Source organism: Conger conger, chromosome 2 (assembly GCF_963514075.1).
Source record: "Conger conger chromosome 2, fConCon1.1, whole genome shotgun sequence".
Lineage (NCBI taxonomy): Eukaryota > Metazoa > Chordata > Actinopteri > Anguilliformes > Congridae > Conger > Conger conger.
In genome coordinates, this window is record NC_083761.1 from 88231871 (window position 1) to 88255652 (window position 23782).

The window sequence follows — 23782 nt, forward strand, 5'->3', positions numbered from 1 at the left end:
GACTGCTCTTACTGCCTGAGCCATGTCGCCCCACATGACTGGACTGTGTGGAGCTGTCCATTTGGCAGGAGAGGAAAAATATATATATTTTAACAAGATCAGTTTAGTTTATGAAGTTGATGATGTGACAAAATATTTTGCTTGATGACCTTCCTTCAGAAAGTCTGCGTATATTATTACAAAAAACAGCAGAGACCGTGGCCCTTCCGGAGAGTGAGACCCCTGACATAGCCCAGAGATATGGCCCTGTTTAGCCTAGAGATATGGCCCTGTTTTGACCACAAGCATTACTTTCTTGGTACTTTTTTACATGTTATTTCCCCCAATCATACAGTGCAGTCCATACATATTTGCACTGCACAGTGACACATTTTCTATCACAATCACTGACTGCCTGAAGTCTACAACCCACAGACATCACCTGACCCTAGGTATCTTCCCTGGTGATGCTCTGCCAGGCCTGTACTGCAGTCATCTTCAGCTCCTGATTGTTTTGGAGGCTGTTTACCTTCAGTCTTGTTTTCAGCAGATGAAAGCGCTGCACAAGCCAGGCAGCGCTATGGCTTTAGCATGCAGAATGAGCCAGGCAGCGCTATGACTTTAGCATGCAGAATGAGCCAGGCAGCGCTATGGCTTTAGCATGCAGAATGAGGCAGGCAGCGCTATGGCTTTAGCATGCAGAGTGAGCCAGGCAGCGCTATGGCTTTAGCATGCAGAATGAGCCAGGCAGCGCTATGGCTTTAGCATGCAGAATGAGCCAGGCAGCGCTATGGCTTTAGCATGCAGAATGAGCCTGGCAGCGCTATGGCTTTAGCATGCAGAATGAGCCAGGCAGCGCTATGGCTTTAGCATGCAGAATGAGCCAGGCAGCGCTATGGCTTTAGCATGCAGAATGAGGCAGGCAGCGCTATGGCTTTAGCATGCAGAGTGAGCCAGGCAGCGCTATGGCTTTAGCATGCAGAATGAGCCAGGCAGCGCTATGGCTTTAGCGTGCAGAATGAGCCAGGCAGCGCTATGGCTTTAGCATGCAGAATGAGCCAGGCAGCGCTATGGCTTTAGCGTGCAGAATGAGCCAGGCAGCGCTATGACTTTAGCATGCAGAATGAGCCAGGCAGGCATGATTTCCAGAGCAGGGCAATTTGAGCAACAGCTAGCATGCAACACAGTGTGGCAGCACAGTAGGTCCTGAACAGGTTGGTGGTTTGTGTCCAAAATGGCTCGCTATTCACTAACTAGTAAACTAGATTGTCATACTGTTGTAGTGTCCAAATTCAAAATTTAAATTTTACGGACATTTTGAGGGCACTAGAAATATCCCAGAATACGCCATAAAATCTAGTGAACAACCGTGGTCACTAGAAAAGTGGATACAAACCAAAATTGCTTTGCGACCAACATTTCCCCTAACTTTATTATAGGCCGACACAAACCTGTTTTCATTCTCATTTTAAGCTGTGAGGGATGATGGCATGGTCCGGGAGCAAGGATTGAATTTTAAGAACAGCTCTTCTGTCACGTTGATGACAGATACGTTTCCATTGAGCATTATAATGTATTCAATCAAAAATGTTCTTAATTTTGTCCTTAATTTAAAAATTTGTACATGCATTATGTGCAAGCATTATATTTGTTCTTCCTTTTAGTGATTGGAAATATATGTCTAAATATACCTGTGGTGTGATTTCACAAAGTATAAAGTGCTAGCCACATAATTGCCTGCTAAACGAGCAAGGCTCTCGACTCGGGAATATTTTGTGCATCTATCTCTAGCAAAAGCGAATTGTATCTAAGTTCCATTCGGCTCCAAAACAGTTATCCCAACCAATGTAAACCCTGTTAAAGTGTGTGTCTATTCCTTTAAGGGAGTCTGTTCCTCTGACGCAAACAGGAATCGCTGCTCAGATACTACCGGGTTACAGGACCTGCAGCTCGTGCAAAGGGCGAAGGTCGAGGAGCGTGCTCGCCGCTGCAGAATCTGATTTCTAGTACAACTGACTGACAGGGATCAGTCGGCAGTGACGTTAGCCAACCGCTCTGTGCTTCCTCAAACCTGCAGGGTGTCACAAATGTAAAAAAGCCCAAAAATAGCGGGCGCTGACACGGAAGACTGGGCACACTGTCGCTAGCAACTAGCTAGCTGCTGGTCTACTGTGCAATCAAATGCAATACAAATATTAGTTCCAGACACTCAAAATCAGGTAAAAATGCACAGATCACGCCGGTAATGTAGCAACGGACACAAAAGCAAATGACATTTACACCTTTGGCCATGCGTGTGTGTCTCTTGGTGTATATCTAAACATGAGGTGCATAAAGATTATTGCTGAGAATGCGAAGAGTGTATGAAGCACAATCGTATTATAGATTGCAGCTCTAACCTTGAGATTTAGGTGCAGTAAAATACAACTTAAGGCGGACTTATCTCGCGTCGAGAAAGGTTACTGTTCATTTGAGACGTGCACACCCACGACGTGCAAGCGGTTAGGTTAGATTAGCCTGTCAAGAATAATGACTTTACTACCCGTTACTCTACGCTTTCTAAGGCTAGAAGGTGCATCGATTTCTGCTAACCTTAGATGTTTTGCTGATTTATCTATCGTCGACGTACCAGCGAAAATGCACGCGAGTAGAGGTAAGCGGCTACGCGTACTGGTGGACATGGATGGAGTGATTGCCGATTTTGAAGGAGGATTCTTGAAAAAGTACAGAGCCAAGTACCCAAACGAACCATACATTCACCTGCAGGACAGGAGAGGATTCTGGGTCTCAACCCAGTACGGACAACTACGAAGCGATCTCTGCGTAAGTAACATTGTGCCATTAACCAGACAGTCAGCTATTCAATGTCTCGTTGCAAGGAAAACTGAAGGAATGTCATGAACCGTGAGTGAAGCTCCTTGCCATTTATTATCGGATTCGTTTATCTGTCATTATTGTCTCGTTTTCATTGTCAGTCCCAGCCAGCTAAAGGTCCCACGAGTCAACATGGCACGTCAGTTGTGGGTGCACAATGCCTGTTCTCCGTGTCAAATTAATGTGTCTGGCATGCTTAATTATTTCTCAGAATCGTGCGTCGGACAGCTACATTCTGCTGTTACCGGTTTCCTGTAACATTTCTTGGAATTTCATATCAGGTCCGCAGCGATGTCATGTGTCAAACCTGTCAAACTTGACAAAAAGTGTAATTGTTATGAGTTGGTAATGTACTTTACATATTTTATAAGCATGCCAGCGTTATGTACAATCAATACTGCAATCACACAATTGTATTTAGGCGTTTAAGTTAAACAATCTCTCAGAAACGCAGCGTTCTTCTTTAAAAGAAGATAGCATTGCGGAGTTAGAACACTTTATATAGCCCAGCACAGCGTCGAAAGGTCACAGAATTGTATGCATGGGTCATTGGAACACCTTTGCTCCCAAAATTCCCTTGCTTGTGACATCTATACACCTATTCTCCGATAACGTTGGTTTGGTTCAGAGCTCATGTTTGGAAAAATCTTTTAATGATACCAATTGAGTACGTACATATCGTACATACTGTATGTACATAGTGCAGTCCATAAGTATTTGGCCTGTGACACAATTTATGTTGTTTTCGCTCTGTACTCAAGCACATTGGATTTGAAATAAAACGATGAAACGATGAGATTAGAGTGCAGAATTCCAGCTTTAATGTGAGGGTATTTACGTCCCTATCGGTCGATCCCCCACACTTGTTTTACCACCCACATTTTACAAAATAAGGAACTGTTGTCGCCGAACCAGTGACATGTTAAAATAAGTTACACAAACGGCGTGTCCTGTTACCATGGTGATTGAAAATTACGCCCTGAAAAACGGAATGAATGGAAACCCAGGTGGGCGTGCCTCAGCAGGCATTCTCCCGCGGACCGAACGAGACTCCATTACACGATCACAAATATTTTGTAACAACTGTAACTGCAACAATCAGTGCTGGAACATTATTATATTCTGTAACAACTGTAACTAACTCACTGTAACAGTCACTGCTGGAACATTATTATATTCTGTAACAACTGTAACTGTAACTCACTGTAACAGTCACCGCTGGAACATTATTATTTAGATTTTGTAGAATTCTACGTGAGCGACCAGCTCCATGACCTAACACTGATTACATCGCCTGTGCAGGAGAAGGCCATGAGCATTTGGGAGTCAAAGAACTTCTTTCTAGAGCTGGACCCAATACCCGGAGCCGTGGAGGCAGTCAAGGAGATGTCTGAAATGGAAAAGTACGTTTGTCCAGTTCGCCCTCTCATTCACACACCAGCGGCGATAGGCTGCCATGCAAGCTTCCAGGCAGCTGGTTGGGAGCGATTGGGGGTTAGAACCGGCAACCGTACGACTGCCAGGCAACCGCTCAATGCCTCCTGAGCTAGTGCTGCCCCCATTTGGTCTCGGGGGAAACATCAACTTTACTGTTTTTCTTCCAGTACGGATGTCTTCATTTGCACCAGTCCAATAAAACACTACAGCCACTGTCCGTATGAGAAGGTGAGTGTTCCCAAATTGTGTTGGGCAGGGGGGGGATTGTGGGATTGTTTTTGGTCGAGAGGGATTGTGGGATTGTGTTAGGTAGAGGGGGACTGTGGAATTGTCTTTGGTAGAGAGGGATTGTGGGATTGTGTCGAGGAGAGAAGGATTGTGGGATTGTGTTGGGCAGAGGGGGATTGTGGGATTGTGTTGGGTAGAGAGTGATTGTGTTGTGCAGAGAGGGATTGTGGGATTGTGTTGGACAGAGGGGGATTGTTGGATTGTGTGATTGTGTTAGGTAGAGGGGGATTGTGGGATTGCTTTTGGTAGAGAGGGATTGTGGGATTGTGTTGAGCAGAGAGGGATTGTGGGATTGCGTTGGGCAGAGGGGGATTGTGGGATTGTGTTGTGCAAAGAGGGATTGTGGGATTGATGTTCTGGTCTTCGTCTAGTACGCCTGGATAGAGAAGCACTTTGGCCATGAGTTCCTGGAGCAGATCATTCTCACCAGAGACAAGACAGTGGTGTCAGGTGATCTCCTCATAGATGACAAACCAGATATCCATGGTAAGTGTGTGTGAGAGAGTGTGTGTGTGTGTCTGTGTCTGTCTGCACACGTGAGAACATATCAGGGCGGCCTGTACCGTAGTGTTTTGGTACGGAGTGACGGCCCGTCAACTGTATAGGACGATAAACACAGGCAGAGGGTGAGTCAACATGTCACTTTTCTATGCTCAATTGATCTTGCCTGGCACAGTTGAACCAACCAAGAGGACCAGAGGGCAGGGATGTGTCCTTTTTGAGAGTATTTCATAGGTTCCAATACACCAGACAAGCTTAGTAAAGCGTAGAAAAGTATTCAGATCCAAAACAGTTACTGACTCAGGGCTGGTGAGACCGGAATTATTTGTATTGTATTTGTATTTTTATTTGTCTCGGTACTGTAGTTCCTGAAGTTGTAGATGTCTCAGTATGGTAGTTACAGACTTGGCCTATCTACCTTGTGTACTGGACACATGTTCATGGCCTTACAACCAATCCTGTGTGAATTGTACCTTATCCGACCAGTTTGGTGGTTTGTTCTATGACCTTGGTATGCACTGTTTTGTACGTGGCTTTGGATAAAAGTAAATAAATGAAATGTAACGTAATTCAACAGCAGGATTTCAGCAGTTGTTTCTGGCTCCTGTTGCAGGGGTCGAGCCCAACCCGACCTGGGAGCACGTGCTGTTCCTGGCCTGCCACAACCAGCACCTGCCCCCCGACTGTCCCCCACACCCCCCCCGCCGCCGCCTGCTGTCCTGGGCCCATGACTGGAGGGGCCTGCTGGAGGGCAAACGCCAGTGACCCCCCCCCTCCCATCCACCACTCGCACAAGCGACCCCCAGGCTGGCTGGAACCGCGTGCAAACCAGGACCCCTGTCTCTCACCGTTCTCATGTAGCTGTGGGCCCTAACGCCTAGGAAACTCTTGTGTTCACACACACACACACACACACACACACATATACACACACAAACATACACACATATACACACACACACACATACACACACACACATGCACACACACACATACACACACACACACACATATACACACACATACACACACACACACACACACACACACATATACACATACACACACACACACATATATACACACATATACACACACACACACCCCTACATCACCTGAACATCACACCAAAACCCCTGTCTGTTTGTGAGGTGAAGTCTCCGCTCACACAGACCGTCATGGCCGCTGTGCCTCAGTGCCCACTCCTGGGATTACCCAGAATTCACCACTCCTGGGATTACCCAGAATTCACCACTCCTGGGATTACCCAGAATTCACCACTCCTGGGATTACCCAGAATTCAGCAGGCCCAAGGCCAGGCGTGCCATCGCTCACACCTACCTGCCGCCCATCGGATCCAGAATCCGACCGCGCGCCTCGCACCTCCTTTCCCCACCTGACTCCTCGCCTCCTCCCGTTCCTGAGCCTGTCCCACACTCCCGCAGGTCCACAGCGTCATCACACCTGATAGGTAAAGGCCTTAGTTGATAAATATTCATGATAAATTGATTACTAGCCCTGGCTGCTGTTTTTTAAGTTAATCATTGGCTAAAGTCTCCCTCCCCACATCCTGTTTCCAAGGCTGCTGATAGTTACCGTAGTTACTGTTACTACTGATAGTTACACTTCTGGGGGCCATTTTGCTGACAGTTTCCGCTTTCTTTGAACTATTTTTTTAAATAATTATTAATTCAGGCTAAAAAGTCAACAAAAGCCCTATATCCATCCAAGTAGGTATTTGTTTAATTCATTTTAATTGTAGAAGGTGATGTTTTTGGGCATGTGCAAAAGGAGAGTGGTTAGTTTTTTTTATGTTTCCTAAATGTGTAATTATGAGTTGGCTGCTATAGCCGGTCCCTTCCTGTGTATTTCTGTGAGAAACCAGATCAAAATACTTCTCTCCTTCTCTGCCACGGTTGTGCCAACATGTTTTGGGAGGAAAAAAATATTACTTTATTTCCTTGTAGTTTTAGATTTTTTGTTGAATCATTTTAAACTTTTTTCAACAGTTGATTTTAAACTTTTTTTGTACAGATATGGGAAACCGCACACTACCTCAAGTTTCCCAACTCAGTTTTTTGTCTTATGAGAGAAAAAACAAATGAGGAACAGAAATCAAACTAACCTCAAAACAACCTAAAAATACTGTCGATTCAGGGTACTTTTCAGTGTGTGTGACGCGAGACACACACACACACACACACACACAGCGTCTTGCATGCGTGTGAACGCACACTCATTCATATTGACGTTTGCACATTCAAATATACAACACGTACATGTCTGTCTGTTGCCGAACGTTGTTTGCATGTGCTTTGGAAAGGCTGGTTTGAGCCATGTAGCGGTTAGCCTTAACAGTGTTACACATACAAAGGTTTTACAGATTCGCAGCAACCAGTAGGCTCCTGTTTATATACATGGGAACAGTGTACATGACAATAATGTACACATCATATGACATAGAAAACTGTCAGGAATGTATTTTTTACATGTCAAAATGTGTATTTAACATGTTAGTTATGACGTTGCATGTATGAAACTGGTGGTTGCAATATACATGGTAACCTTTACATGGTCTAGTTGTCCTGAGACACACATCACACCCAGAGTTAGGGGCAAGGTTACCCCAGAATTTAACTCTGTGTGGATTCAGTCTGTCTGCTCTCTGGTGCTTTCCCCTTAACACTCAACATGTAATAACCATCATGATGAGAACCATAAGATGATATTGAACAGAAGGTGCCAGTCCAATGGTTTATTTTGCAGAACCATAAGATGATATTGATGATATTGTCCAATGGTTTATTTTGCAAACAGAAGAATGAAGGGGTACTAATCCACGGAATATGCAGTTTGATGAACTGATAGCTCTGAAAAGCATCAGCTGTGATTAAATTGTGCAAAGTGCGTTACTGTCTGAATTACATTCCTGGTGTAAATTCCTGGTAAACTCCTCCAGTATTTTGGGAACCTGAGCGGGTCAGACACCTTCCTTGTTGGAGGAATCATATACATTTTCACATAAAAATAGATGATATTCTTTCATACGTTTGAAAGAAAATGTATGCAGAAATAAAACTAGCCTGGTTGCAGAGCACAGAGCAGCTGTGGATCATTGCGAGCCGCGACGTCGGCGGTTCGAATCCCACCGTCTGACATTTGTCACATGTCTTCCCCTCTCTCTCTCGCTCCCATTCTTCCTGTCTCTCTATACTATATACTGTCCAATAAAGCTGAAAAAGACCTAAAAAATATCTATAAAAAAAAAAAGAATTCCAGGAATGTCAGCTATCACAGAAAGGTCCAAGAAAAGCCGATTACCTGATGCGCATCGTAAACCCCATTTCACATTGTTGTCATTACAAATGTCCCCTGCGTTTGGTCAGGGAAATATCATCTTTGGCATATGCCATTTAAATAAATAAAAACATCTGCACACCACACTGATTGTCAGAGTGTTTCATGTGAATTTTTTTATTTTAAATGTGAATGTGTTATATTTATATGATTATTAATTATGTGTCATAATAAATAATGACAGTAGTACGAGTATTTATTTTTATTTTTATTTACCTTCATTTAAAGGTAAAAGTCTCATTGGAGTTAAAAATCTGGCCTGGCCAAGGGGCAGCATGAAACATAAACGGTTACACAGAAATGACAACATTTATCACATATTATTCAGTTATAACACACAAATTACAACATTTAGTACATATTATCCAGTTATAATACACAAATAACAACATTTAGTACATATTATCCAGTTATAACACACAAATAACCACATTTAGTACATATTATCCAGTTATAATACACAAATAACATTTAGTACATATTATCCAGTTATAACACAAATAACATTTACTACAGATTATCCAGTTATAACACACAAATAACGTTTATCACATTATCCAGTTATAACACAAATAACAACATTTAGCACAGATTATCCAGTTATAACACACAGCGCATATACCAGATTATCCAGTTAAATCCTGAGTATATTCCCAACCTGGCTCTTTCAACCTGCCACATAATCATCCCCTGATTTAATTGGCAATACACTCTTCTCTCCCTCCCCACCTGGTGTGTGGTGAACGTTCTGGCGCAAAATGGCTACCGTTGTAAATTTTAAAAAACGCCCTGGTCCTTATCTTTGTTGTACGGGTAGCAATTGAAATTGTACTTCCCTCTAGGGTCTTTCAGCACACTTAGCCCTGGTTATGGGTATGCACTTTGTTGTACGTCGCTCTGGATAAGGGCGTCTGCCAAATGCCAATAATGTAATGTAATGTAACAAAGGAATGAGCTTTTATGCCCCAAACCTCCTGATGTAAAATACAGGTGCCTGTCCCTGATTGGGTGACAGGCCGACGAACACATGCACATGTGACCAAGGAAACCAAATGGTCAGTGTCAACAAAGCAGACAGTGAACCCCCCTTTGATCATTCAGGATGGGCTTCCTAACCCCCCTTGATCATTCAGTATGATTGAGGTGTTAGGTGACCATCCAAGAACAATGAAGCTGGAAATGTATTCTTCCCCACAACATGTAGCGCTCCTTTGCTGTCCGGGCAATTAATAGGGGTAGCTAACCTGAGTTCTTTAACTAAAGTGTTATCTCTAACAATAAGTGTGTATATTTTGTCTTTTTACTGTGTATTCATGACTGTATAGCAAGACTTTTATGACAACAAGGTATTTACTCACTTTTAGCTTTCAACTTCCTCTGTATGTTAACTTATAGTGTAGGCTACTAAAAGGCTCACTCTAAAGAAACTAGAGCTCGATGTTCTCAAGCTTAACTGCAAATAACCATTCACAGGCACTGAAATGTTTGTAAATTAAGTTAACTATTTACTTATGTACACAATATAATTCCTTTAGGACAGTATTCATTCAATTCAGTTTTCTTTCATGGCTTAACAAAATAGTTTGCAAGAGCACATTCAAGTACCAACAAAAAAACAGATACAGGGCTTGTTACAACCCTGGCTCAGGGAATATAACAGAGGAAAGAGACACAGTTAAAGTGTTTGAAAAGAACTAAATGTATTGTAACACAAGAACTATGAACTGCTCAAAACAAAATGGTGGCTGTTGAAGGCCCTGCTGCTGCAGAGCTGGCTGCCAAGACAAGGAGAGACCATGTGGAGGAAGGGGAGGAGTTTATATACTCCAGCCCATGGCAGGTGTGGCAGGTTAGCAATCAGTGCAGGGTTCACCTCCTGGCTCCACCTGCAGGGCAAGACTGGAACCACACATGCCCCCATACATAACATCCCCCTCCTAAAAATGGTTGTTCACAACCCAAATAAACAAAACCAAATCTTTTGTTTTTTTTTAAGTGTTTGAAAAACCCTAGGGTTTCTTGAGTTACTTCTTACTGCAAAAAGGAGTAGAGGGACACCCTCATCCCCATCCCTTTTAGAGTCCATACGGTAAGCTCTCAACATCGACACGAGGAGCGCACGCCACCGCAGAAAGCAGGACGATTGGGCTGGTATTGGCAAGAAGAGCTTCTTTTGAAATCACATCAAACATTACGTTACATTAATGGCATTTGGCAGGCGCTCTTATCCAGAGCGATGGACAACAAAGTGTAAAGTGCATTCCCATAACCAGGGATAAGTGCGCTGAAATCAATAGACTTTTGTTGGATACAAATCTGCAACACAATAACAGCTCTGCACAAGTCAGAGTTTAACAGCTTCATACAATATGCATATCGGATCCAGCGGTTCCAAAGCGGAGAACCATGCCTTATGCTTCGTTACAGCTTATATACACATTCTGTTGCTGGGGAGAGTGGGGCAGTCCCTGTCTCCCTCCAGTCAGCAGCCAGCACATGCACCAAGAGAAACAATTCTAAGCTCTGGGGTCAATCCAGTGTGGCCCCCTCCTTCGTGGTTGGGTGGGCTCCTGCTTTTCTGCAAGCTCGTGATGATATTTGAAACAAATGTTCCTGATTCTCTTATCTTACTGGTATTCATGCCCATATTTGCTTGCGTTGCGACAGTTCAGTGGAAATTTCCACAGGTAGACAGCTTCTCTCTGCACGTTAGGAGAAGTGGGCACATATTCATGCACATTAGTAGAAGTGGGCACATATTAATGCTTTGCACAAATTGCACGGTTAATGCCATATGAGCTATATTTTGTGAGCCAATAAAAATTTTCCCACACTTTCCGTACAATATTAATCTTGAATTTAGAAAAGCTAATCAATCATTTTCAAAGCAATTAACATAAATATTTAATCACCACAATGAAGCTCAATCATTCCTTGAAACAAATCTTTACACCAAATCAAAATTGGGCATTCTAAACCAAAAGTAAGCATTGAGCATTTACAACACTCAGTCAAAACCTCATATTGAGCATTTACAACACTCAGTCAAAACCTCATATTGAGCATTTAAGTCAAAACCTCATATTGAGCATTTACAACACTCAGTCAAAACCTCATATTGAGCATTTACAACACTCAGTCAAAACCTCATATTTAGCATTTACAACACTCAGTCAAAACCTCATATTGAGCATTTCCAACACTCAGTCGAAACCTCATATTGAGCATTTACAACAAAGCATTGTATTAAACTCTAACTATGAAAAGAGCCCAAAGGGGGGCTTGAAAGGAAATAGTCTTATTTGCTCTGGCTCTCAGTCCCTGAAGCTTCTGTGGGCGTGGCCGAGCAGTGAGTGTGATTGGTGGGGGGTGGGGGTGTGCTCTCGATGGCAGGGTCCAAGCCTGTCTCCATGGTCCAAGCGCAGGGTTCCCATTATCTCAGAGTTCAGAGGGGAAGGTGTGAGCATCCACTCTGCTGTCTGCGCTGAAGATGGAGAGATGTCTGTCGTTCCTCTCTCTCTCCTCCCTGCTCCTGCTCTGTACAGCCAGTGAGTACCACACTGTAAAACACACTGATTTTCCCACAGTATTTCACTGTTTATTTAATACAGCATTGTTCTGTGTATATCCTGGCTGCCTTACCTGAAGCGTCTATCAAAGAACAAGCTTCTGTTATATTTTGCCTCTGCACCAACCTGAGCTGAAGAAGAACGCAGGAATTTCACAGATCAAATAAAGGCGAGTTTTACTTGCTATTTCTCTTTTGGTCAGTGCTTGTTGAAATGACAACCGTGCTTAAAAGTAATGTTGTCTCGGCGTATTTCCCAAGATCATTCTAGGCTGGTTACCAATCGAGTTGAAAAAAAGGAAAGCGGGAGACACGAGACGCAGCCGAGGTGGAGTTAAGAACCACGACCCAGTCTGGTGAATCCTTTTATTTGCAACACTGACTAAACGTAGAACACCGATTTCTAAAATCCTTTTAAATTCGCCGATTAGTTAGCTATTTTGTCCTGTTAAATTCTACGCCATTCAGAAGTTATACTCAACGTTGTTAGAAACTAACGTGAGTCCAAAGTCCAGCTAGCCAACGTTGTAAAAATAATTTTTAAAATAAAATGTAATTTAACGAGCGAGCCAGCTAACGTTAGCCGAGAGAGGACGACCTATTGTAAAACGCATGCTCGATTTTACTATCTTTTTAATCTGAATTTCACAAAACCCGAAGTCTATGATTAATAATATGAAACGTCTTTTCGTTACATAGGCAGAGGTTGAGTCAACATGACAGTGAGTCTTTTTCAATGATGGGAAATGGTCTTGTAACAATACTTTAAAACAGAAATCTTACCTGCTGTACCTTTAAGTGTGGCATGTCGAGTTGCACGACCTTCAGGAAATTTGATGAACTCACATTCACAGATGGCTTAAAGATAGAAATTCTGCACCTGGACCTAGATTGTGCAGTGCTGCTTTAAACTTGACATACCGCACTGAACTATGCCTTGCAACGTGTGAAAGCTTCTTGTTTAAATACGTCCTCTCTTGGAATTAGTGCCAACATAGGTGTATTTATTTCATGGAATCAGAAATATAATTCATAATTATATTATTACAATTCCGACTTGTTATAATATAATGATGAATTATGAAATAATTATCATGAATAATACATTATAAAAGAATTATAATTAATTAGAAATTATAGAATAATTCCCCATCATGTATGTTTTGTTTGTTCTAGATCTGGAGTGTCTTCAAGTCCGTTATCGCATCCATCCATACAGCACAGATTAATCCTCCTCCCCTGCTTCTCCACACTCAATCAGGGCCAGAGACTGGGGGTCAGAGCCTGGGGGTCAGAGACTGGGGGTCATAGACTGGGGGTCAGAGACTGGGGGCCAGAGACTGGGGGCCAGAGACTGGGGGTCAGAGACTGGGGGTCAGAGACTGGGGGCCAGAGACTGGGGGTCAGAGACTGGGGGTCAGAGACTGGGGTTCAGAGACTGGGGGCCAGAGACTGGGGGTCAGAGACTGGGGGCCAGAGACTGGGGGTCAGAGACTGGGGGCCAGAGACTGGGGGCCAGAGACTGGGGGCCAGAGACTGGGGGTCAGAGACTGGGGGTCAGAGACTGGGGGCCAGAGACTGGGGGTCAGAGACTGGGGGTCAGAGACTGGGGGCCAGAGACTGGGGGTCAGAGACTGGGGGCCAGAGACTGGGGGTCAGAGACTGGGGGCCAGAGACTGGGGGCCAGAGACTGGGGGCCAGAGACTGGGGGTCAGAGACTGGGGGCCAGAGACTGGGGGTCAGAGACTGGGGGTCAGAGACTGGGGGTCATAGACTGGGGGTCAGAGACTGGGGGTCAGAGACTGGGGGTCAGAGACTGGGGGTCAGAGACTGGGGGTCAGGGCCAGAGACTGGGGGCCAGAGACTGGGGGCCAGAGACTGGGGGTCAGAGACTGGGGGCCAGAGACTGGGGGTCAGAGACTGGGGGTCAGAGACTGGGGGTCAGAGACTGGGGGTCAGGGCCAGAGACTGGGGGCCAGAGACTGGGGGTCAGAGACTGGGGGCCAGGGCCAAGGGGTCAGAGGGTCTGCTGGTCAAAGGGCTCTCCAGTAAGAGCAGGGTTACAGGCAGCCTCTAAACACCACAGATTACGGCAGCCCGCCTGACCACCAATCAGCCCAGGTCGGCTCATGTCACCCCACTCCTCATTGGCCTCCACTGGCTTCCTATTGCCGCACGCATCCACTTCAAGGCCCTAGTGATGGCATTTCAGGCTGCTAAGGGGACTGCCCCACCTTACATACAATCCTTAATCACTCCCCAGCTAGACCACTCCGGTCTGCCAGCTCTGGTCTGGTTCCCTCACTACAAGCACCAGGTGGTTGAGCTGCATGTTTATGCCTGTTTTCGGTTCTGGTTCCTCAGAGGTGGAATGACAACTGTCAGGACCCCTCCCCCTATTTCGACTGACTGAAAATGCACCTTTTCAAACTCTACCCTAGTCCTCCCTCCTGATCTCATCCCCCTTCCACTATCCCTCTTGTCTAACCCTAACCCTTAGTAAAGTTATAAAAAATATTATGCTCATGTATTTGTTGTATTGTATTTACAGATCTTTATGGTGTTTCTGATTTCTCATACTCGTTGCATTTGATATTCATGAAAAAGTCAGGTAGTAAATTCAGCAAATAAACAGACGGCTCCTAAAAATACAACCTCTTGTATCATGTCAAATGTATGTCCTAAGTTAGGCTTATATATTACTAGTATCACTTCAGATGCAAGTATTGCATTTTTAATAGATTAATTTAGTGAAAAGTCTCTGGTGAGTTTTTGCTGAACTGAAATGTGACATTCTCTCCACAGCATTTCATTTCATTATGGCAGCACATTAATGATATATTACACCTGTTGGAGTGTCCAAGTGATTAAACGTATATACAAAAAACTTTCCATAAATTAGTGCATCGGTGCACGCCTGTGCAAACTTCATGTGGAAATCTTTTAAAATGCCAGACTCAGTTAAGACTCAGTTTATATATGTTCTCAACCTCTACTTACACCAGCACCTTTACCACACTGGTAATGCTGATTCCCTTTTGAGTATGCAATACTTTGTGTCTGTGCTCCGTTTGAGATTGTGCGTGTCTCAGGCAGCATTCTTATGGGCAGTAAAGCAGTTCTTGGGTCGAGAAAGTAAAAGGTTTTTCTCCCCCTTGTGGCCAACGTGTGTCCCTGCAGTCTTTAGGGGCTTCTTCTCCCTGAGAGAGGAGCGCTGTCACAGGAGTGTCATCTGCTTAATCAGTCATGTGACAGGCCTCACTGGCAGAGCTCATATCACTGGTGTCCAGTGCACAAAGCAAGGGAGGTAGAGCGCACCCTAGTGGTGTCCCTGTGTTCCTGCAGACACTGCTGGGTTCATATCCTTTAAATCCACAGTGACAACTTTGGGGTAAAAAGCTGTTGTAAACCTGGCTAAACTGTATTGCAGACCTCTCATCAGTGTTAAAACATGATAATTCTCTCTCTCTCTCTCTCTCTCTCTTTCTCTCTCTCTCTCTCAGGCAGGGAGGATGTGAGGCTGGTGAATGGTAGCAGCCCCTGTGCTGGGAGAGTGGAGGTTTACCATCGGGGAGAGTGGGGGACAGTGTGTGATGATGACTGGGACATGAAGGATGCTGGGGTGGTGTGCAGACAGCTAGGCTGTGGAGATGCTGTAGAGGCACTAGGAGAGGCTCACTTTGGACCAGGGTCTGGGAGAATATGGCTGGGTGCTGTGTCCTGCAATGGATCAGAATCCTCACTGAAGCTGTGTGGATCACCAGGATGGGGTAAACTTGGTTGTAATCATCGAGAGGACGCTGGAGTGATCTGCTCAGGTAGGACTCCCAGTGCAGTGATGGGGGCATTGGGGGTAATTGAACCAGAGGGAAGATCTCCCCCCAACTGGCCCACCAAAAACACTTCCAGCAGCAACTTTGGTTTCCCAGGAGGTCTCCCATCCAAGTACTGACCAAGCACACACCTGCTTGGCTTTAGCAGGAGCAGGGTGCATGATGGGATGGCAATACCATGATGGCTTGGCTCATCTCACACTGCTGTACTCCATGTATAATAGCTGTGCAGTCCTGTGTTCAGACAGCTGTGCTGAATGTTGTCTCTGGAATAAGGTGCCGGTCATTGCTGATGATTCTCTCTTTATTCTCTGTTCAACTGCAGAGGTCAGGCTGGTGGGTGGGACTGACCTGTGCTCTGGGAGAGTAGAGGTGCATCATGGGAGCTCCTGGGGCACGGTGTGTGATGCTGACTTTGACCAGCAGGACGCAGAGGTTGTGTGCAGGGAGCTGGGCTGTGGGGCTCCTAAAGAGCTGCGTGGGGCAGCTGCATTCGGCAAGGGCGAGGGCCAGGTGTGGGCAGAGGAGATTCAGTGTAGAGGCAACGAATCTCAGATTAACTTCTGCCCCACAGCACCCTCACAGAATCAACCCTGCTCCCATGGAAACGATGTGGGCCTGGTGTGTTCTGGTAAGAATCTTCTGTGCACTGTGAGAGTTTCTATGATGCTGGGTGAATATAGCTCCTTAATAGGCCATAGGAGTTCATATTTAACAAGGTCTTTATTGATTATACTGTGAAATGTTACATGCCAGTGTGTGTGAGTTTAATCAAGTGTGGAGTTTGGATGATCTCCCAGAAACGTAAATGGTAAATGGTTGGCATTCATATAGCGCTTTTATCCAAAGCGCTGTACAATTGATGCTTCTCATTCAGAATTCATACACACACTCACACACCAACGGCAATTGGCTGCCATGCAAGGCACCGACCAGCTCATCAGGAGCAAATGGGGGTTAGGTGTCTTTCTCAGGGATACCTGGACACAGCCTGGGTCGGGGATCAAACCGGCAACCCTCCGACTGCCAGACGACTGCTCTTACTGCCTGAGCCATGTCGCCCCCAGTGCTCAGAACCATCTCTATATCCTCATTTCCTCTATTCAGGGCGGAAGTGTTCTTACTTCTCATGAAGTCAAACATGTACATAGTATGTACTATTTTTTTTAAAACATACTCTGCAGGATTTTAACCATGTAAATATTATAAGACAAACATGCTCAGTCATGACTATGATACACTGGCAGCCTGTGTCTGTGTTCACTTCTGCCCAATACCTTGCTTGTTTACTTGTATTTGTTATTCTAAAAACTCCTCTGGACCTCTTCTGGGCATGGCCCTTTTCATTTCTGTGCTGTACCTGAAAAGCCTGAGTCCAGTGCACTGAACTCTTGTGCTTTATGATCCAATACACTGAACTCATACGCTCTTTGGTCCAATACACTGAACTTATACGCTCTATGGTCCGTCAAACTGAACACATACACTCTATGGTCCAATACACTGAACTCATACACTCTATGATCCATCACACTGAACTCATACACTCTATTGTCCAATAGAAGAGCGGGTGGTAGGGTCAAGAGGAGACGATTGGCTACTCCAGTGGCCAACGTGTGTCCCTGTAGTCTGTAGGGGCTTCTTCTCCCTGAGAGATGAGCGCTGTCACAGGAGTGTCATCTGCTTAATCAGTCATGTGACAGGCCTCACTGGCAGAGCTCATATCACTGGTGTCCAGTGCACAAAGCAAGGGAGATAGAGCGCACCCTAGTGGTGTCCCTGTGTTCCTGCAGACACTGCTGGGGTCATATCCTTTAAATCCACAGTGACAACTTTGGGGTAAACAGCCATTGTACACCTGGCTAAACTTTATTGCAGACCTCTCATCAGTGTTAAAACATGATAATTCTCTCTCTCTCTCTCTCTCTCTCTCTCTCTCTCTCTCTCTCGCTCTCTCTCTCTGTCAGGCTGGGAGGATGTGAGGCTGGTGAATGGTGGCAGCCCCTGTGCTGGGAGAGTGGAGGTTTACCTTCGGGGAGAGTGGGGGACAGTGTGTGATGATCGCTGGGACATGAAGGATGCTGGGGTGGTGTGCAGGCAGCTGGGCTGTGGAGATGCTGTAGATGCACTAGGAGAGGCTCACTTTGGACCAGGGTCTGGGAGAATATGGATGGCTTATGTGTCCTGCAGTGGATCAGAATCCTCACTGAAGCAGTGTGGGGCACCTGGATGGGGTAAAAATAACTGTCATCATGGAGAGGACGCTGGAGTGATCTGCTCAGGTAGGACTCCCAGTGCAGTGATGGGGACATTGGGGGTAATTGAACCAGAGGGAAGATCTCCCCCCAACTGGCCCCCCAACAGCACTTCCAGCAGCAACTTAGGTTTCCCAAGAGGTCTCCCATCCAAGTACTGACAAAGCCTACACCTAATTAGCTTCAGCAGGAGCAGGGTACATGATGGTATGACAATACAATGATGGCTTGGCTCATCTCACACTGCTGTACTCCATGTATAATAGCTATGCAGTCCTGTGTTCAGACAGCTGTGCTGAATGTTGTCTCTGGAATAAGGTGCTGGCCATTGCTGATGATTCTCTCTTTATTCTCTGTTCAACTGCAGAGGTCAGGCTGGTGGGCGGGACTGACCTGTGCTCTGGGAGAGTAGAGGTGCATCATGGGAGCTCCTGGGGCACGGTGTGTGATGCTGACTTTGACCAGCAGGACGCAGAGGTTGTGTGCAGGGAGCTGGGCTGTGGGGCTCCTAAAGAGCTGCGCGGGGCAGCTGCATTCGGCCAGGGCGAGGGCCAGGTGTGGGCAGAGGAGATTCAGTGTCGAGGCAGCGAATCTCAGATTAACTTCTGCCCCACAGCACCCTCACAGAATCAATCCTGCTCCCATGGAAACGATGTGAGCCTGGTGTGTTCTGGTAAGAGTCTTCTGTGCACTGTGAGAGTTTCTGTGATGCTGGGTGAATATAGCTTTTTAATAGGCCGTATACATTCATACTTAACAAGACCTTTATTCATTACACTGTGAAATGTTACACGTCAGTGTGTGTGAGTTTAATCAAGTGTGGAGTTTGGATGATCTCCCAGATACGTAAATGGTAAATGGTTGGCATTTATATTGCGCTTTTATCCAAAGCACTGTGCAATTGATGCTTCTCATTCACCCATTCATACACACACTCACACACTCACACACTCACACACCAACGGCAATTGGCTGCCATGTAAGGCACCGACCTGCTCGTCAGGAGCAAATGGGGCTTAGGTGTCTTGCTCAGGGATACTTGGACACAGCCCGGGCGGGGGATCGAACCGACAACCCTCCGACTGCCAGACGACTGCTCTTACTGTCTGAGCCATGTCGCCCCCAGTGCCCAGAACCATCTCTACATCCTCATTTCCTCTATTCAGGGCGGAACTGTTCTTACTTCTTATGAAGTCAAACCTGTACATAGTATATACAAGTTTTTTTAAAACATACTCTGCAGGATTTTAACCATGTAAATATTAAAAGACAAACATGCTCAGTCATGACTATGATACACTGGCAGCCTGTGTCTGTGTTCACTTCTGCCCAATACCTTGCTTGTTTACTTGTATTTGTTATTCTAAAAACTCCTCTGGACCTCTACTGGGCATGGCCCTTTTTATTTCTGTTCTGTACCTGAAAAGCATGAGTCCAATGCACTGAACTCTTGTGCTTTATGATCCAATACACTGAACTCGTACGCTCTATGGTCCAATACACTGAACTTATACGATCTATTGTCCATCAAACTGAACTCCTACGCTCTATGGTCCATTACACTGAACTCATACACTCTATGGTCCAATACACTGAACTTGTACGATCTATGGTCCAATACTCTGAACTCATATGCTCTATGGTCCAATACACTGAACTCATACACTCTATTGTCCATCACACTGAACTCATACGCTCTATGGTCCATCACACTGAACTCATACGCTCTATGATCCATCACACTGAACACATACACTCTATGGTCCAATAGAAGAGCGGGTGGTAGGGTCAAGAGGAGACGATTGGCTACTCCAGTGGCAAACGTGTGTCCCTGCAGTCTGTAGGGGCTTCTTCTCCCTGAGAGATGAGCGCTGTCACAGGAGTGTCATCTGCTTAATCAGTCATGTGACAGGCCTCACTGGCAGAGCTCATATCACTGGTGCCCAGTGCACCAGTGCAAAGCAAGGCAGATAGAGCGCACCCTAGTGGTGTCCCTGTGTTCCTGCAGACACTGCTGGGGTCATATCCTTTAATTCCACAGTGACAACTTGGGGGTAAACAGCCATTGTACACCTGGCTAAACTGTATTAAAGACCTCTCATCAGTGTTACAACCTGATCATTCTCTCTGTCTCATGACCATTCTCTCTCTCTCTTTCTCTCTCAGGCAGGGAGGATGTGAGGCTGGTGAATGGTGGCAGCCCCTGTGCTGGGAGAGTGGAGGTTTATCTTCGGGGAGAGTGGGGGACAGTGTGTGATGATCACTGGGACATGAGAGGTGCTGGAGTGGTGTGCAGACAGCTGGGCTGTGGAGATGCTGTAGATGCACTAGGAGAGGCTCACTTTGGACCAGGGTCTGGCACAATATGGATGTCTTATGTGTCCTGCAGTGGATCAGAATCCTCACTGAAGCAGTGTGGATCACCAGGATGGGGTAAACATCGCTGTAGTCATAGAGAGGATGCTGGAGTGATCTGCTCAGGTAGGACTCCCAGTGCAGTGATGGGGACATTGAGGGTAATTGAACCAGAGGAAAGATCTCCCCCCAACTGGCCCACCAAAAACACTTCCAGCAGCAATTTAGGTTTCCCAGGAGGTCTCCCATCCAAGTACTGACCAAGCCCACACCTGCTTAGCTTCAGCAGGAGCAAGGTGCATGATGGTATGGCAATACCATGATGGCTTGGCTCATCTCACACTGCTGTACTCCATGTATAATAGCTGTGCAGTCCTGTGTTCAGACAGCTGTGCTGAATGTTGTCTCTGGAATAAGGTGCCAGTCATTTCTGATGATTCTCTCTTTACTATCTCTTGAACTGCAGGGGTCAGGCTGGTGGGCGGGACTGACCTGTGCTCTGGGAGAGTAGAGGTGCATCATGGGAGCTCCTGGGGCACGGTGTGTGATGCTGACTTTGACCAGCAGGACGCAGAGGTTGTGTGCAGGGAGCTGAGCTGTGGGGCTCCTAAAGAGCTGCGCGGGGCAGCTGCATTCGGCCAGGGCGAGGGCCAGGTGTGGGCAGAGGAGATTCAGTGTAGAGGCAACGAATCTCAGATTAACTTCTGCCCCACAGCAGCCTCACAGAATCAACCCTGCTCCCATGGAAACGATGTGGGCCTGGTGTGTTCTGGTAAGAATCTTCTGTGCACTGTGAGAGTTTCTGTGATGCTGGGTGAATATAGCTCCTTAATAGGCCATAGGAGTTCATATTTAACAAGGTCTTTATTGATTATACTGTGAAATGTTACACGACAGTGTGTGTGAGTTTAATCAAGTGGGAGTTTGGATGATCTCCCAGATAAGTAAATGGTAAATGGTTTGCATTCATATGGCGCTTTTATCCAAAGTGCTGTACAATTGATGCTTCTCATTCACCCATTCATACACACACTCACACACTCACACACTCACACACCAACGGCAATTGGCTGCCATGCAAGGCACCGACCAGCTCGTCAGGAGCAAATGGAGGTTAGGTGTCTTGCTCAGGGATACTTGGACACAGCCCGGGCGGGGGATCGAAACAGCAACCCTCCAAATGCCAGACGACTGCTCTTACTGCCTGAGCCATGTCGCCCCCCAGTGCTCAGAACCATCTCTACAGCCTGTGTCTGTGTTCACTTCTGCCCAATACCTTGCTTGTTTACTTGTATTTGTTATTCTAAAAACTCCTCTGGACCTCTTCTGGACGTGGCCCTTTTTATTTCTGTGCTGTATCTGAAAAGCATGAGTCCAATGCACTGAACTCATGTGCTTTATGATGCAATACACTAAACTCATACGCTCTATGGTCTAATACACTGAACTTATACGATCTATGGTCCATCACACTGAACTTATACGATCTATGGTCCAATACACTGAACTCATACACGCTATGGTCCATCACACTGAACTCATACGCTCTATGGTCTAATGCACTGAACTCATGTGCTTTATGATCCAATACACTGAACTCATACGCTCTATGGTCCAATACACTGAACTCATACGCTCTATGGTCCATCACACTAAACTCATAGGCTCTATTGTCCAATACACTGAACTCATACGCTCTATGGTCCATTACACTGAACTTGTACGATCTATGGTCCAATACACTGAACTCATACACTCTATTGTCCAATATAAGACCGGGTGGTAGGGTCAAGAGGAGACGATTGGCTACTCCAGTGGCCAACATGTGCCCTGCAGTCTGTAGGGGCTTCTTCTCCCTGAAAGATGAGCGCTGTTCCACAAGTGTCATCTGCTTAATCAGTCATGTGACAGGCCTCACTGGCAGAGCTCATATCACTGGTGTCCAGTGCACAAAGCAAGGGAGGTAGAGCGCACCCTAGTGGTGTCCCTGTGTTCCTGCAGACACTGCTGGGGTCATCCTTTGAAGCCACAGTGACAACTTGGAGGTAAACAGCCATTGTACACCTGGCTGAACTGTATTAAAGACCTCTCATCAGTGTTAAAACATGATAATTCTCTCTCTCTCTCTCTCTCTCTCTCAGGCAGGGAGGAAGTCAGGCTGGTGAATGGTAGCAGCCCCTGTGCTGGGAGAGTGGAGGTTTACCACCGGGGAGAGTGGGGGACAGTGTGTGGCCGTGGCTGGGACATGAGGGATGCTGGGGTGGTGTGTAGACAGCTGGGCTGTGGAGATGCTGTAGATGCACTAAAAGGGGGTCACTTTGGACCAGGGTCTGGGAGAAAATGGATGGATGATGTGATCTGCAGTGGATCAGAATCCTCACTGAAACAGTGTGGGGCACGAGGATGGGGTAACCATCGCTGTAATCATCGGGAGGATGCTGGAGTGATCTGCTCAGGTAGGACTCCCAGCACAGTGATGGGGACATTGGGGGTAATTGAACCAGAGGGAAGATCTCCCCCAATTGGCCCCCAACAACACTTCCAGTAGCAACTTAGGTTTCCCAGGAGGTCTCCCATCCAAGAACTGACCAAGCCCACACCTGCTTAGCTTCAGCAGGGGCAGGGTGCATGATGGGATGGCAATACCATGATGGCTTGGCTTGGCTCATCTCACACTGCTGTACTCCATGTATAATAGCTGTGCAGGCCTGTGTTCAGACAGCTGTGCTGAATGTTGTCTCTGGAATAAGGTGCTGGTCATTTCTGATGATTCTCTCTTTATTCTCTGTTCAACTGCAGAGGTCAGGCTGGTGGGCGGGACTGACCTGTGCTCTGGGAGAGTAGAGGTGCATCATGGGAGCTCCTGGGGCACGGTGTGTGATGCTGACTTTGACCAGCAGGACGCGGAGGTTGTGTGCAGGGAGCTGGACTGCGGGGCTCCTAAAGAGCTGCGCGGGGCAGCTGCATTCGGCCAGGGCGAGGGCCAGGTGTGGGCAGAGGAGATTCAGTGTAGAGGCAGCGAATCTCAGATTAACTTCTGCCCCACAGCACCCTCACAGAATCAATCCTGCTCCCATGGAAACGATGTGGGCCTGGTGTGTTCTGGTAAGAGTCTTCTGTGCACTGTGAGAGTTTCTGTGGTGCTGGGTGAATATAGCCCCTTAATAGGCCACATGAGTTGACAAGTGCATAGGTTCTTCGACAAGTTAAAGCATCACATCCATGACTAGCGTCACATCCATAACTTCTCATGAAGTCAAACATTTACATAGTATAATATTTATTTAAAAACATACTATGCAGGATTTTAACCATGTAAATATTATAAGACAAAC

General features: G+C 46.1%; 2 protein-coding genes across 4 annotated transcripts in view; both read left to right on the forward strand.

Annotated features, from left to right (window-relative positions):
• The first annotated feature begins 1944 nt into the window (after positions 1-1944).
• LOC133122735 (5'(3')-deoxyribonucleotidase, mitochondrial-like) lies at positions 1945-5906 on the forward strand. 2 transcript variants are annotated; one of them, XM_061232880.1, is made up of 6 exons: positions 1945-2198; positions 2612-2802; positions 4156-4256; positions 4458-4518; positions 4950-5064; positions 5693-5906. In XM_061232880.1, the coding sequence occupies exons 2-6, from the start codon at positions 2617-2619 to the stop codon at positions 5842-5844; spliced, it is 615 nt and encodes a 204-aa protein (XP_061088864.1). In that variant the 5' UTR covers positions 1945-2198; positions 2612-2616; the 3' UTR covers positions 5845-5906. The 2 variants fall into 2 exon arrangements, with proteins under 2 accessions (XP_061088864.1, XP_061088863.1); XM_061232879.1 differs by having other exon boundaries at positions 1945-2802.
• A 5930-nt stretch (positions 5907-11836) lies between these two features.
• LOC133122725 (deleted in malignant brain tumors 1 protein-like) overlaps positions 11837-23782 on the forward strand; it is a 41645-nt gene continuing 29699 nt past the window's right edge. Inside the window, exons 1-9 of one of the 2 annotated variants that reach the window (XM_061232857.1) lie at positions 11837-11984; positions 15508-15822; positions 16163-16468; positions 17805-18119; positions 18460-18765; positions 20259-20573; positions 20914-21219; positions 22589-22903; positions 23247-23552. In XM_061232857.1, the coding sequence (XP_061088841.1) occupies positions 11927-11984; positions 15508-15822; positions 16163-16468; positions 17805-18119; positions 18460-18765; positions 20259-20573; positions 20914-21219; positions 22589-22903; positions 23247-23552 (2542 nt within the window). In that variant the 5' untranslated portion in view covers positions 11837-11926. The remainder of the gene's footprint in view (positions 11985-15507; positions 15823-16162; positions 16469-17804; positions 18120-18459; positions 18766-20258; positions 20574-20913; positions 21220-22588; positions 22904-23246; positions 23553-23782) is intronic. The other variant, XM_061232858.1, reaches the window with a different exon arrangement.